This window comes from Oenanthe melanoleuca, chromosome 4, assembly GCF_029582105.1.
Source record: "Oenanthe melanoleuca isolate GR-GAL-2019-014 chromosome 4, OMel1.0, whole genome shotgun sequence".
NCBI lineage: Eukaryota > Metazoa > Chordata > Aves > Passeriformes > Muscicapidae > Oenanthe > Oenanthe melanoleuca.
The window spans coordinates 19,089,615-19,103,725 of NC_079337.1; the positions used below are offsets into that span (position 1 = coordinate 19,089,615).

Below are 14,111 nucleotides of genomic sequence, written 5' to 3' on the forward strand. Positions count from 1 at the left end.
AACTCTAATCCTCTTCTGCAGGCATCAGTTCTTTGGATCTGGTCCTTGAATACTAAACATCATGAGCAACTACAGCGTGTCTTTGGTCGGGCCGGCTCCCTGGGGTTTCAGGCTTCAAGGGGGCAAGGATTTCAATGTGCCTCTGTCTATCTCTCGAGTAAGTGCATTTGCTTCTTTTCCTGCATGTATCTGTTATGCTGTGGCCAACCCACAACCTTCAGACAAAGCCATTAATTATAGATACTGGGGCTCAACTTGCTCTGTGGCATGGGGGACTGTTGGAGGTGAGGGAGGGATAGAGAAGGGAAAATAAATCTTTATTGTATGAAGGCTCAATGAAAATTAGCTTAGGAAGGATTGCGTTCATTTGAAATGGTTGTTTTATCTGCATTTGTTTATTCAAATAACAAAAGAAATTACCCTCAAATTACCTTCCCCACTCCCATCCAGAAAACAGAGATACAGAGGTTGGAGGCTGACAGGAAACAAGCAATTTACTTTGCTGGGCTGAGCCTGTGCATTTCAAATGAGAAGCAGTGGGGAAAAATCACTGTTACCTTGTTTATTCAGCAGCTCTTAGCTGCTTGAGGATCTTGTGGTGTCTGTTATTGCAAATCCTACTATTTGTAATAAAAGGGTACTTAAATGACAGTAGCTGTAAATAGCAGTTCATCAATATGTGTCTGAGTGAATGTGGCAGTTTCTCATGAGTGTTTTCTAGTGTATGTGCTCTGAACTGGTATTCAAAGGATTTGAGGAACTAAGTCAAAACAAATATGATCTTTGTACCCAGCACTGTCTAGCTAGCTTCCTACTTTAAAACTGTGTTTTCAGGGGAGGCTTGTCTTTCAGTGTGGGCTGAGTTTCAGAGCCTTTTTCAGATGGCTGAAGCACTTTGCGCATAAAATATAGGGACAAACTTTGCAGTATTGAATTTTGAGAATCACTGGAAATCTCTGGGTTAAGAGAGTGGCTTTTGATGGCTCTGTACCCTGACACCTTTAAATCTGATTAGCCATGTGGAATCATTTATATACAAATGGCCCCTCCTCTGTCAATAGCTCTCCTCTCCCTCCTGCATTTTCGTGGAGTTTAGTGACAAAGATGAATTATTTTTTACACCTGTTGGGATGGCATAATTGATACTGCCCTGGGAGATAGAGCAGGTTTCTATTTGGGTTTATGCATCATGGAGATATTTTTAGCTAATCTTAACTAGTGTTTCAAATCCTTCCAGTTCATTTAGTCTTGGCTTATCTTATCCACTGGTAGATTCTGCTGGTGAAATTAAAGTATAGTTTGACTCTGAAAAATTCTTTTTATATGGCTAAAATAGACTGGAAAGCTGTAGAAATGCCTGTGTACCGATTAGGACGTTAGTTATTATCTGAGACAAGAAGGGATTGAAAAGCAGTTTGTTCCTGGATTTTAGGGACTTTAAAGCTGAGCTGTAATTCAGTTTCTTGTTCAGTAGCTGGTTACTTGTACACTAATGAGAAATTTGATCTGGGGATGTGGGTGGCACTCTACTTATTTGACGGTACAAATGCTTTTATGACAAGGATTTACAAAGGCACAGGAGTTCGCCCTGCACAGGATCCTTGTGCGTGATACTGACGAGCAGTTAAACACTACAGGCAGTAAGCCATGCGAAACAACCAGCTTCAGGAAAGGGTAATACTTTTTTTGTGGAGGCCTCTGTTATCCTGGAGATCTAAAGTGCAGTCCTGCTTAAGCAGGCTTCCCATCTGAAAGAGGAAACATATGTTGGAGTTAGCCTAGACTACAACTTTATTGCAGGAATCAAATGCGCTGTCGCACGGAGTAGCCTGGAGGAATTGGCCTAAAGAGGTACCTATAAAAGCCTCAGTTATAGGATTCCCTAATGGCAGTTGTCAGTGCCCACAAGAGTAGAACATAATGAAAGGCAGGGAGACTGGTGTGGTTTTGGAGCTTTAATTTGTGCATGGGCGGGGAAGCATGATCTCTGTTTCACCTCAGGACCACTCCTTAGCTGTGTTGTATCTTCCTACTTGCAGTTAAGAGTATGCAGTGTTAGACTGCCTGGTGCCTTTTTTTTTTATTTCCCCCCTCCTTTGGATCAAAGAAAAAAAAAGAAAGCTTAGTTCTGGTATGCCAATCCAGCTTTGGCCTGATAGTTTTTACTGGAAGAATTCAACACCCATGTTCCTGGTATGCTAGAACGGCATGTACGATTCACCCCCCCAAGCCTTTCTTTTCCTGATGTAGCATAAATTCCTTCCTGTATCTGAAGGCTGCTAATTAAATTATTTTAGCAAAACAGTAATGAGACAGCATAATTATGTTCCTTGGCAAGGAGGACTCTTTGGTTTTGTTTTGTTTTTAATTTGTCCTCTAGATGCTGAAGATGAATGCTGGGCTGCTGAGGGCTAATTTCCTGCTTTAGTTTAAACTCCTTGAAATTAAGTTTAAATAAAGTATAGTTTATGAAACACAGAAAATACACTGGTTTTTAAAGCCGTTTATCTGAAAAGTTAATCTGTTCACTAATGATTTGAGCAAATTAAGATCTCAAAGTTTCTGGAAGAAAGTTTCTAGTAAATCACTTGAGTTTGTACAGGATACAGTTTAAATGGGCATGTTCCTTGTTGCCTCTGTAGGGTAAAATGAGCCTGTTCTATGCCCATCAGCTGAAATTCTTATGGCCAGCTACGGTTAACATTAGTGCATTTAATTTTTCCTAAATTAGTATATTGCAGACTAGTCAGAACTTCACAACCAATAGCAACAGTAATTGCAGGGTTATATCAGTCACTTTATATAGCTGAGTGCTGTAAAGTTGTGTGTTTAATTATACGGCTATATATATTTAATGGGAAGTAATAAATGTGATGTTGGGGTTGCTGTGATGTGATGGTTATTACATATATCAGTGTAGGTATGTATCATATGTGCATATAGTTACGTATACATACATGATGTATGTACATTGACTATATATGTCCATACAGCACAAACGCATACAGAACTTGTTACATGAACTTGTATCTGGCTGGACTTCAGCTGGGTGACTTTTCCCAGTCCTCCTGCCTGCCTGGTGAAGGCACTGTCTGAGCCCTGCAGAGTGCCATTGCACAGGTCAGGAATTGATGCAGGGCGGGAGCGGTGGTGGGAGTGTGATGGGTGGTATGGTTCCCATGAAGCAAGGGCCCGTGGGAAGGAAGTTGCTCTGGAAGTAATAAGGGATAAAGGGTGGGTTGAGGTTTATTAACAGCCAAGTGTTAAAGTGACTCAGGCTGCCACATGTACTGTAGGGCTTCCAGGTGGTTAATTCTGAGGTGGCATTTGTGTAACGAGAGATTGCAAGCTGTGAGCAGTTAGCCTGCAGTGAAGAACAGAGAAATTACTAGAGCCCAGGTGTGCAAACTTAGATTATTCTGAGTAACTGTTCTTACTGTTTCCTCATGGTGGTTTACATTAGTTAAAGAAGCAACTGTTGTCCTCATTCCTTCAAGACCTATACTGTGATGCAAACATTTAAAAAAAGAGGGGATAAGAACAAGATTTGTTTGCACAAGAGTTTAATTCTCATTCAATAGAAGGAGCAAATGCAGTTTTGGAAATAAAGTACGCCAATATATTGCTAGGTAGGATTCATGAAGTGGCTCTCAGAAATGCTAAATTCTGTATGAACAGAATTTGAGGTTAATCATATCTACATCACCTATGTCATTTAGGTGCAGCACAGTAGCTTTTAAAACTATCCATGCTTCTTTAGACTTTGAATTAACATTATATTTGGTTTACTTTCTGGGGAGTTGGTTAGTTTCCCCATGCTTCATTATCAAAACCAGAATAATCTCAGTAAGCATGACTAATGTTAGAACTGTCAAAATTGCTGTCCTCTGCAGATTGAAATAAATCGTGTTTGGTATTGGTGATGTATTCATTATGTTGGGATGACCTGTGAGAGGTTAGGATACTTGTTCCAAATGTGTGCTTGACATGGGTTAAAAATTTTGACAAAACTTTAACAAAGCTTATCAAAACTTTTTGTGATGTTGTTTCTAAAAGGTGCTTTTCTCTGTTTTATGGCAGAATTTGCTACTGGAAAAAAGGAAATACTCAAGCAAAGCTATAGTTTCAAGAATATGTAGTCTATAGGTAATATATACCCTCCCACCTAATGCAAATAAATCAAATGTTTTCCTGTATTTAAAAGTTACTTCTTTTGTTGAATCCTGGTGATAAGTTTAGCTTGTTGTCTTTCAGAAGATGTCTTGCTATTTGTTTTTCTCTTGTATAGGAATTAAGTGGAATACAGTCATGTTGAAATGCTTGACCTGACTGACAGCTCTGTTTTTCTACTGCAGCTTCTTTCAGCATGTTTCCCACACTGCCAGCTTCTTTCTGCTTCACTGATTACTTTTCTTCTTCAAAATACCCAAAACAAACAAATACCACTCCTGCCTCAAAAATAACCACTTGGTTTTGCAGTTTTTTCAGTTTTCATTATTTCATCTGTTTCAAGGATGTTTTTCTGTGTTGAAGTTGCAAGCTTATAGTTGATGGAAGACTCATGATAATAAGTCTGTTGGCAAGAAGTGCACTCAAGTAGTAGATGGAAGGGCAACCCACCTTGGGATGAAGTAGGGAATGCACGTACAGCATGTCAACTGCTCAGTACTTGACCCACATGAGAATCCTGATGTTCTTTATGCTGGTATTGGGGGGTCAATAACATGTGTGAAAATAGTGGGAAGACAATGAGGGAAGATGTTTTGAGTTGACCTGGAGCGTGTCAGCTTTGCCTGACTAGAGTCTGGTTGAGTCTCTTGCCCTCGTGTTTGTGTGAATTATTTTATTAAGATGTATGTGTCATTTCCGGTAAAATCAAGTTTTGTATAAGTATGAAATAAGTTATTTTAATGGGGGGCTGTGGAAATTGTCTTTCAAGCAGCTGTGTGAGGAGGAGACAAACATTAGAATTTCTGGCCTGGCCAGTGATAGTTGTGTCAGAAACATTATGCTTCATCCTGGAAGCTGTTGAGAGCTCCTAACAAAATCCTAACTGTCAGCTGCTGGCATTGCTGTACTGGGTTGATTTGTTCCTGAGTTGTGATGGTTGCATAAGATGCAGCTGCAGATGCATTCCACTACTGCAGCTGATGTGGACTGGGAGCTGGCTGAATGGCAGAGCTCAGGGTTGTGATCAAGAGTCTAATTAGAGGCCTGCAGCCAATGCTGTTCCCCAGGGGTCAAGCCTGGGTCCAGTCCTGTTAAACTTATTCATCAGTGACCTGGAAGAAGGGATGGAGTGTCCCCTCATCAAGTTTACTGATGGTAGAAAGCTGGGAAGAGTGGCTGATACACCAGTAGGCTGTGCTGCCATTCAGTGAGATCTGGTCAGGCTGGAGCGCTGGGCAGAGAGGAACATAATGAAGTTCAGCAGAACACAAATACAGGGTCCTGCACCTGGGGAAAAACAACCCTGTGCACCAGCACAGGCTGGGAACTGATCTGCTGGAGAGCAGTGCTTCCAAGAAGGATCTGGAGGTCCTGGAGGATAGCAAACTCCATGAGCCAGTAGTGTGTCTTGGTGGCCAAGAATACCAGCGATAGCCTGGGGTGCATTAGGAAGAGGAATGTCATTCTGCTCCTGTACTGAGATGTGGTGAGACTACATCTGGAGTGCTATGTCCAGTTCTGGGCTCCTCAGTACAGGAAAGACAAGAAAATGTTGGAGGGGTCCCACAAAGCGCTGCAAAGATGAGTAGGGGACTGGAGCATCTCTTTTTTGAGGGAAGTCCAAGAGAATTGAACCTGGAAAAGGTATAGTCTGTGCCCAGGAAAAGGGACAACAGACACAAACTGAAGCACAGGAAGCTCCATCTAAATATGAGGAAAAACATCTTTTTTTTCCAAGGATGACAGAGCACTGGAACAGGCTCCTTCTCTGGAAATACTCAAAACCCACCTGGATGCTATCCTGTGGTAGCTGTCCTAAGTTAGCCTCCTTTAGCAACCAGATGCTCTCCAGACATCCCTTCTAATCCCAACCTTTCTGTAATTCTGTAACTTCACGGCACAGGTCAGAGATGCTGTCAGATATCACAGCATGTACCTGCTGATGCTGCTCCTGGGGCACTAAATGCTGTATTTTACAGGAGCTATCAGTGCTTATGAAATGAATGGGATTTGCCAAGATACCAAGCAAGAAGTGTTATTCTGTTCTGTTTAATGCTGTTTACAAGATGTGGTTTACTGAAAAGTAAACTGAGAATGACAGATGAGCTACCAGTGCCAAATTCTACATCCTCTGCGCACCAAGTCCTGAAGGAGCAGAGGTTTTCCTTTGGATAATTACAAAGCTCCTGGCTGCACAAGTGGTTTAATATGAGCAAGTGTTCTGAAAGGCCCAAGAGTGCTGGTTAGTGCTTCAGAGCTCATGTAGTTGCAAGTAATAGTCTTCAAAGAGCTCCTCAGTTTAACCTGAAGGTGGAAAGAGAGATCCATTGGTACAGATGTAATTTCCCGGCTGCCTCTTTTCTCGCTATGCTTTAACATCTTTGTGCTGAAAACTGGGAGAAGGGCTGTTTCCTCTGACCATTTGTTTTCCTTCCCTTGTCTGTTCTGCTGTGCGGTTTGAAGAATGACAGACCAGCGCTGGTGTGTGGGCTTGGGAAGAAGGGAGGGCATGGGGGAGAAGAGGCGTAAAAGTGTCTGAATCTTTTTCTGTTCATGACCTTATTTGTTAGACAACCTCTTCAGACTGAGTAGGAAGCTAGTTTTTAAAAAATAGTTCCTCTGCTGATGTCATTCCACCAAAGGTGAAGCTGGCTGTACTGGGAGAAAAAGGAACCAAAGCGTTTGTAGCTGAGGAATGTCTGATGTGATGTGTGAGCACATTCTTTTTACATTATAAAATGCTGGTTCTTCTTTTTTCCCTTATAAGTGACAGTTTAGTTACAGTATGAGGGATATAAGCTAAATATTTTGTGATGGAAAAACTAAACTATTTATTTGCAGTGTCTACTTCTCAAAGACAGATGTAGTGAAAAAATAAACTCTGATTAGATGTTCAGAGCAGATGCAAAATTGGCAGTCCTTCCAGAGCCCAAAAGACAGGAGCATTTATTGAATAGTAATTGCAAAATATTAGGCATGTTTTCTTTGCAAGTATCTCGCCCTGGAGGCCTGACAGCTTCTGTCGACTTCCCTACCATTCAGAGATGCTATTTTTAGTGTAACTGTTTTTCTCATTATTCATTGGCCGATGGCTATCAAAAGGCATTGTGAGAAGAGACATGGTGTTGAAAGGTTTGTTTGTTTGGCTTTGGTATGGAGCCAGGAGATAACATTGTTGGCTTTTTTTTTTTTTTAATTAATATTTGTTTTGACTGTTTAAGAATAGATTTCATATGTTACCAATATAAGAGAAAGTGTGAGAGAAAACTGTTTCTCATATGCCTAAGGCAGTGGAAATACAGGAAAGGTGATATTCTTCGTGCCAGTGGTCATAAAAATGAAAATTGATGGCTGAGGTTAGTTTGAACAAATACAAAGAATAGAATCATTGAATCATTTAGGTTGGAAAAGTCCTATAAGATTGTTGAGTCCAACCACTAACTCAGCACTGCCAAGTCCACCACTAAACCATGTCCTGAAGTGCCACATCTACACATCTTTTAAATGTCTCTGGGGATGGTGACTCAACCACTTTCTTGGGCAGCCTGTTCCAATGCTTAATAACCCCTTTGAAGATTTTTCCTCGTATCCAATGTAAACCTCCCTTGGCACAACTTGAGGCCATTTCCTCTTGTCCTGCTTGTTTGTTGGGAGAAGCTGATCCTCACCTCACTACAGCGTCCTTTCAGGTAGCTGTAGAGAGTAATAAGGTCCCGCTGAGCTTCCTTTCCTCCAGGTTCAACACCCCCTGCTCCCCCTGCTGCTTGCCATGAGACTTGTGCTCCAGGCCCTTCATCAGCTCCTTTGCCCTTTTCTGGGCATGCTCTGGCACCTGATGTCTTTCTTGTAATGAGGGGCCCAAAACTGAACACAGGATTCAAGGTGTGACCCCACGAGTCATGAGTATAGGGGAACAATCCCTTCCTTGGTCCTGATGGCCATGCTGTTTTTGACACAAGCCGGGATGCCATTGGGCTTCTTCATTGCCCCACCTGGACATCCACTGGCTCATGTACAGCTGTTGGCAGCCAGCACCACAGGTCCTCTTCCATTTTGCCAGCCACTCTGCCCCAAGCCTGTTGCACTTCATGGGGTTGTTGTGACCCAAGCACAGGAACTTTTCAACTTTTCCTTGCTGAACCTCATATGGTTGGCCTCAGCCCATTGTTCCATCGAGTTTGTTTGCTTCTACAGGTGGCTGTTACAAGAATAGAGCCAGAAGGGACAGAGGCCACTAAGGCCAGTATTACATGAGTTTGAATGACTCAAGTCTTCAGGGCAGTGACAACTGTGAAAATATTATAGAAATACCTCTTCAAGTTCCCTTGCTGTATGAGGTCCTCAAGCTGAATTTGCAGAGACAGGTACTAGCTTTTCTGAGAAAAGCTGGCGTGGGTTCCTTCCCTCTTCTCATTTATTTGCTTCTTTCATTAGTCACCTTTCAACACTGTCCATTACTTGGGTGGTGTTCCACAGCCAGTAGCTTTTCGTCTTTTGTCACTTCAAAACACCAGTGTGGTTTCATGTAGTCACTTGGGTTTGCTTCCCAAGTAGAGAGGTAGTATGGGGACAAAATAGCATGCTGTAAGTGATCATATCATGATACACACCCTTAAAACAGATTAATAAGCACTGCATCAAAATCTGTACTTCACACCAAAAGTACAGATTAAGTACCCCACAGTGCACAGAGGCTTGTAGACCAGAAAACTTCAAATTGAATAGTCCATAATATTTTACTGCTATGGATTAGTATTATAGTTTTTTTCTCATTTTGAGTTAGTCTTTCATTGGAAACTTCAGCTTAAACAGTTAAGCTTAGTAGAGGTAAATGCAAGAGATAGCTGAAAGTGTTTGAACTAATGAACTCTTGCAACTGCTGTCAGCTGTGCCTGTAGCAAAGCCCTGAAGTAAAATGTAATGCCTTGTGTGAAGTCCCATAGGCTAAAAAGTGGATCTTGCCAGGTCTCTAGTAGTCCTGTTGGAAAGGTCAAATGGTTTGCATGTTAACTGGATATGAAAGAAGTTTGACTTATCCTGGGCTATATTAAGGAATGATCTAACACAGTATCTAGTTTTTTTTCCTAACAAGTAATAGAACAATGTGAAGTACTTACCATGGGAAGGCAACAGAAATGTTTATTTTGTGTTAATTATTTCATGGTTCTTTTGAAGACCTGACCAGTGATTTAGATGGTAAGCCTGGATTACTATAGAGTGTATCAATTTCAGGAGGATAAGATTCCCTGTTTATTTAGCTTCTGTATTTATGAATGTAATTGGATTATGTTAATTATACTTGCCCCCAAAATTTATTCAGGCTGTGGAGAAAATGGTTCAAGTGTCTCTAAGTGCAATGCTGTATTGGTAGTAGTATCATTTGAGATTTTTTAAAAGGAATTCTGTTGAGCCAAGGCAAAATGCTGTAAATACCAAAAGTGCAGACATAAAGGTGTGTTACTCTTATTAAAAAGATTGTATCACTTTGGAGGAAACTAGCTATAGAACATTTTGTTCAGAACTGTTCAAAAAGAAAAGTAGTTTTGCTGTGCAAACATTCCCTCTGCCAGGCACAGCAGCTTAATCTCAAAGTTTATAGTGCACCTGCGATTAAAGATTTTTCTTTTTAATGTGCATCTTACGCATGACAAGCCAGGTGTAGTTTTGAGTCCAGTGCTGGCCAGTTTTCTGCCTCTTCTGTTTGTGGTTCTAGACTTTGCATTACATTGTGAAAGACATGGGATAGCAGATTCATGGGATTGTTTGTCTTCAACTGGCATGTGTATCTGAGCAACACCTTCTGTGATGTTCTAATTTTCTTTACCCGATGCCTTTGACAGAAAGGACAAAAATCCCAAAAAAACAAACAAAAACCCAGTGGAGTTTTACAAACCACAGAGCGGAAGTAGGGTTGGGCTTGCTTTTATTAGACTGGTAGGGAAATGGAAGGCTTGTAAAGCTTTAAACATGAAAGACATCTTGATTAAATTCATAGAATCACAGAATGGGTCAGATTGGAAAGGACCGCAGTAAAGTTGGTCCAACCTCCTTGCTCTCCCAGAACACAAGGCAAAGGATTGTGTCCAGATGGTTCTTGGATATCTCCAGTGATGGACACTCCACAATCTCTCTGGACAGCCCGTTCAGCGCTCTGTCACCTGCACAGCAGAGTTGTTCTTCCTCATTCATGTGGAACTTCCTGTGCATCAGTTTAATGCATTGGTTGTCTCTACTTGAGGCTGAACAGGCCCAGCTCCCTCAACCTTTCCTGGTTTGAGAGATGCTCCTGTCCCTTATTCATCTTTGTCACCCTCCGCTGGACTTTCTCTCTTGTCCTGAGGAGCCCAGAACCAGACACAGCACTCCAGATGTTGCTTTATTAGGACTGAATAGAGGTACAGAATCAGTCCCCTTGACCTGCTGTCCATGCTCTTCCTAATGCTGCTCAGGATCCACTTGACCCTCTTGGTTCCCAGGGCTCACGGGCAGCTTGGTGTCCTCCAGGACCCCCAGCTCCTTCTCGCCCCCGCCTGTGCTGATGCATGGGGTTGTTCTACCCTGGGTCCAGGACTCTGTACTTGCCTTTGCTGAATTTCAGTAAGTTCTGTTGGCTTTCTGCAGCTGCTCCTCAAATCACAGTGTTTTGAATCTAGACCAAATGAGAGTGTTCTTTGCCCTGTGTCTAAGGTAGTATGCTAGCAATTGTTTAGAAATGAAAACGCAACCCCCAAAATATATTTGTTGTATTTAGGCCTTGGTGAATGGTGAGGGACAAAGAGTCCCTCTTTGTGAGGGATTGATTGTTTGAGTCATGACTTGATCAGTCATCAGGGGCCACAATCAGCCTTGCAAAGGAAGCAGTAATGGTTGGAGAGCCTTGCATCCTTCCTAGCTGCCTGTCTTCTTAAAATCTTTTCTTATGCCGAGAGGTGTGAGGAAGGCCCCCCTCCTCAAATACTGGCTCTCTCAAAATTGGGAATAAGCTCACGTAGTGCCTAATAGTCCTCCTAGATGTGAATTGACCCCCACCCGTCAGTGTTACTCACTGGCTGAAGAAGGTTGGTGGAAGAAAACCTGTACTTGCATTTTAATGATGGAGCTTAAGGCCAACTCTATAGATGAAACTCGTCCTCCATCAATGCCCTGAGCAGGGATAGTAGGTGGGACTGGTGCAGCAGAGGTTCTCTCAGCCCTACAGGCTTGGCCATGGGAGCTGGGTCTGCTGGCACAGTGGTGGCAGATACCTGGGGACGCTGCAGGCTGCAAGTGCTGAAGCCAGACTTGCTAGATGTGTCTGTCAGCATACTAAGCTGTGAAAACTGCCACTGAATGCTTATTAAATAACAACTTCTGTCAGCTATGAATACATTCTATTCTCTCCACTTTCCAGCTGTCATATTTTGGCAGCTGGCTAGAATCAAAAGTCATTGGTAGCTGGGGCTTATGTGAATCTCCTTTGAGAGCATAATTTGTAAATTAAATTAGTTTGGTATTGTAAATTGTAAATTGCTATTGTAATCCTGTAAATGCTAAGAACCCAGGCATTGGCACTGGAAAAGTGTAATTGTGGGCATATAAATTGTTTCCATAAGATGACTCTTGCATAAGGCTCAGCCTGTATGGATGTACATCGAGGCTCAGCACCCTGCAGTTTTGGTTCTTCAGACTGCTGTTACCAGGAAGCACAGACTTGCTTGGAGGAGACAGTTGGTCTTTCTCAGACAGCTTTCTACTTTGTCTCAAAGATGCATGAGCCAGTGATTGCTAACCCAACAGAATGCAGAGATGTTTGTATGGCATTCAGAGAGCTCAAATAGAAACAGGCCTTTGACCAGACAGTCAAACTCCATCAGTAAATCAACTGCTTTAGCAATGCTACCTCTTGCCCTGGAAATGCTGTAGAGACATGCTCCATCCCCTTCTCTCTTTGCAGTATGCAGTTATTGCATAAGTTGTAATTTTTAAGCTAGAGATTACTACCCTCAGAGCATGTCCTTTCTGGGTAGTTTTACAAAACTGTTGCTTCTGAACTGCTGTTTAAATAATTGAGCTTATGAACAAAATACAGATTAGTAGGGTTTTTTGACTGAAAGAATAAATTTTGTGTAAATGCCTAGAAAGGCAATTTACTTTCAATGTGAAAGCTTAAAGAAGGTTTCCATGAGGTATGCTCTTAAAGCTTGGAGGCTTGAATTCTTGCACTATCTCTGGATAAAAGTATCACCATCCCCCTTATGTCAGAGGGAATGTGATACTCTCTGGCCAGTGGAGTAGCTTCTCTGTGGGAGTATTTTCTTCCATTGACACGTCTCCACTTCAGCTTTAAAATGTAGAAACTGCTGATCATTGAAAATTAAAATTACATTAATTTGTTTTGATACCTGAGCTGATGAAAACTGCTGCTGTTGCAGTTGACAGCCCAGATCAGTTTGTACCTCTGTCCTGGATGATGTGGGACGAAATAACTGGAATTTGCTCACAGGAAACTCTGATTACAGCAGTTAAAGGAAGGATTTAGGGCAAACCAGTTGGTGTTGATACTTTACTTTGTAACCTCCTGCCACTGTGGAAGGTCAAGGTGCTGGGATGTTCTCCCACTGCTTCCTCCTCGGAAATGTAAGGCACACTTTTGGCATTGGGATGGAGGCAGATGGGTGCAAGTGCAGGATTTTGGATGCTACAGTCATTGACATCAACTGGTCCCTAACCTCATCAACAGGATGAAGTACCTCCAGTGCTCCTGCTAACTCTGAATGCCTCCCCAGGCATTCATTCATTCATTCACTCTGTACTTCTTTTTTTCTTCTTAATTGCATGTCCTAATTTTCCCAATTCCTGATTTCTACATTCCACTTCAGAATTCCATTTCTTTAGCAAGGAACATATTCCCAGGGTACAAAATGAGGTTTTGTAGAGATTTTCCTGTACTTTGCTCTGATGATGATTGCCTAATCAGCCTCTATTCTGCAGCAGGGACTCATTCCCTTGAGAGAAACTTCTGTATGACTTGGAAAGGGGCTGGATATGGGAGATAAGGCCTCACAAGAGGGAATTCCTCATGAAGAAAAATATTACCCAGAGTAAGGGGATAAATATGAGTGTAGTGGAATGTGTAACTGCTGTGCTTCTGGGGGAGCATACACTTGAGAAGGATAACATGCAAACAGTTTAGACTTAAACACAATGACATTTGAGTAATATTAGTGTCAATTCTAGGAAATATTGTGCATAACAATGGGCATTATTAGGAAATAACCTCACTTCAGTACTTAAGATAGCTAACCATTCAAACTGAATCAGAGTTGGTTAAAGAGGAAGGTCGTTTTGCAAGAACACGATTTGTACTGCCTTTAGGTTTTGTCCTTTTCTTAGCCTGAAGACTTGTGCCTTACTGCTGAAGTAATTCTACCAGGAGGTTTTGCTCTTAGTTATCATTTAAGAGAAATGCTGTTCAGAAACCATTGTTATCTGTGGTGCAGATAGGATTTAGGATTCATAAAATGAAGGGATAGGAATAAAGGGAATAGGAACTAGCTACCAAAAAAATCACAAGCTAAAAAACATACAAAACTATTGAATATATAGTATGTTTGTCAGAGAGCTCCAAGTGACAAGTGGTAAGAGCTTTGGACTCTATAAAGCAGGTGGTATGAGTAGCTATAGCTTGTCTCTGTTTTGAATTACATTAGTACTGCATTGCAAGTCTGTAACCATCCTTCCCGTTTTTCCTTACTGTGCCAGTCCTTGCCAGAGTGTAGTATGTCCTGGGTTTACTGTGCCCAGCACTGGGTATCTGTTCAATCAGAAAAGCAGGGCTGTATATAGGCAGCTTTTGCTTTATTGGTGCAGTTACAGGAAATGCTTCAGCATCAAGAAAAATGCCTTTTAGGGGCATTTGGATACCTCTGGATTCCTGAATAAACACTGTCAGCAGCACCTGC

At 41.8% G+C, this 14,111-nt stretch overlaps 1 protein-coding gene across 2 annotated transcripts in view; it reads left to right on the forward strand.

Annotated features, from left to right (window-relative positions):
• The window catches only part of PDLIM5 (PDZ and LIM domain 5), a 75,552-nt gene that overhangs the window by 2,854 nt on the left and 58,587 nt on the right, over positions 1 to 14,111 (forward strand). For both annotated transcript variants that reach the window (XM_056490453.1, XM_056490454.1), the window contains exon 2: positions 22 to 157. In XM_056490453.1, coding sequence (XP_056346428.1) covers positions 62 to 157 — 96 coding nt within the window. In that variant the 5' untranslated portion in view covers positions 22 to 61. The remainder of the gene's footprint in view (positions 1 to 21; positions 158 to 14,111) is intronic.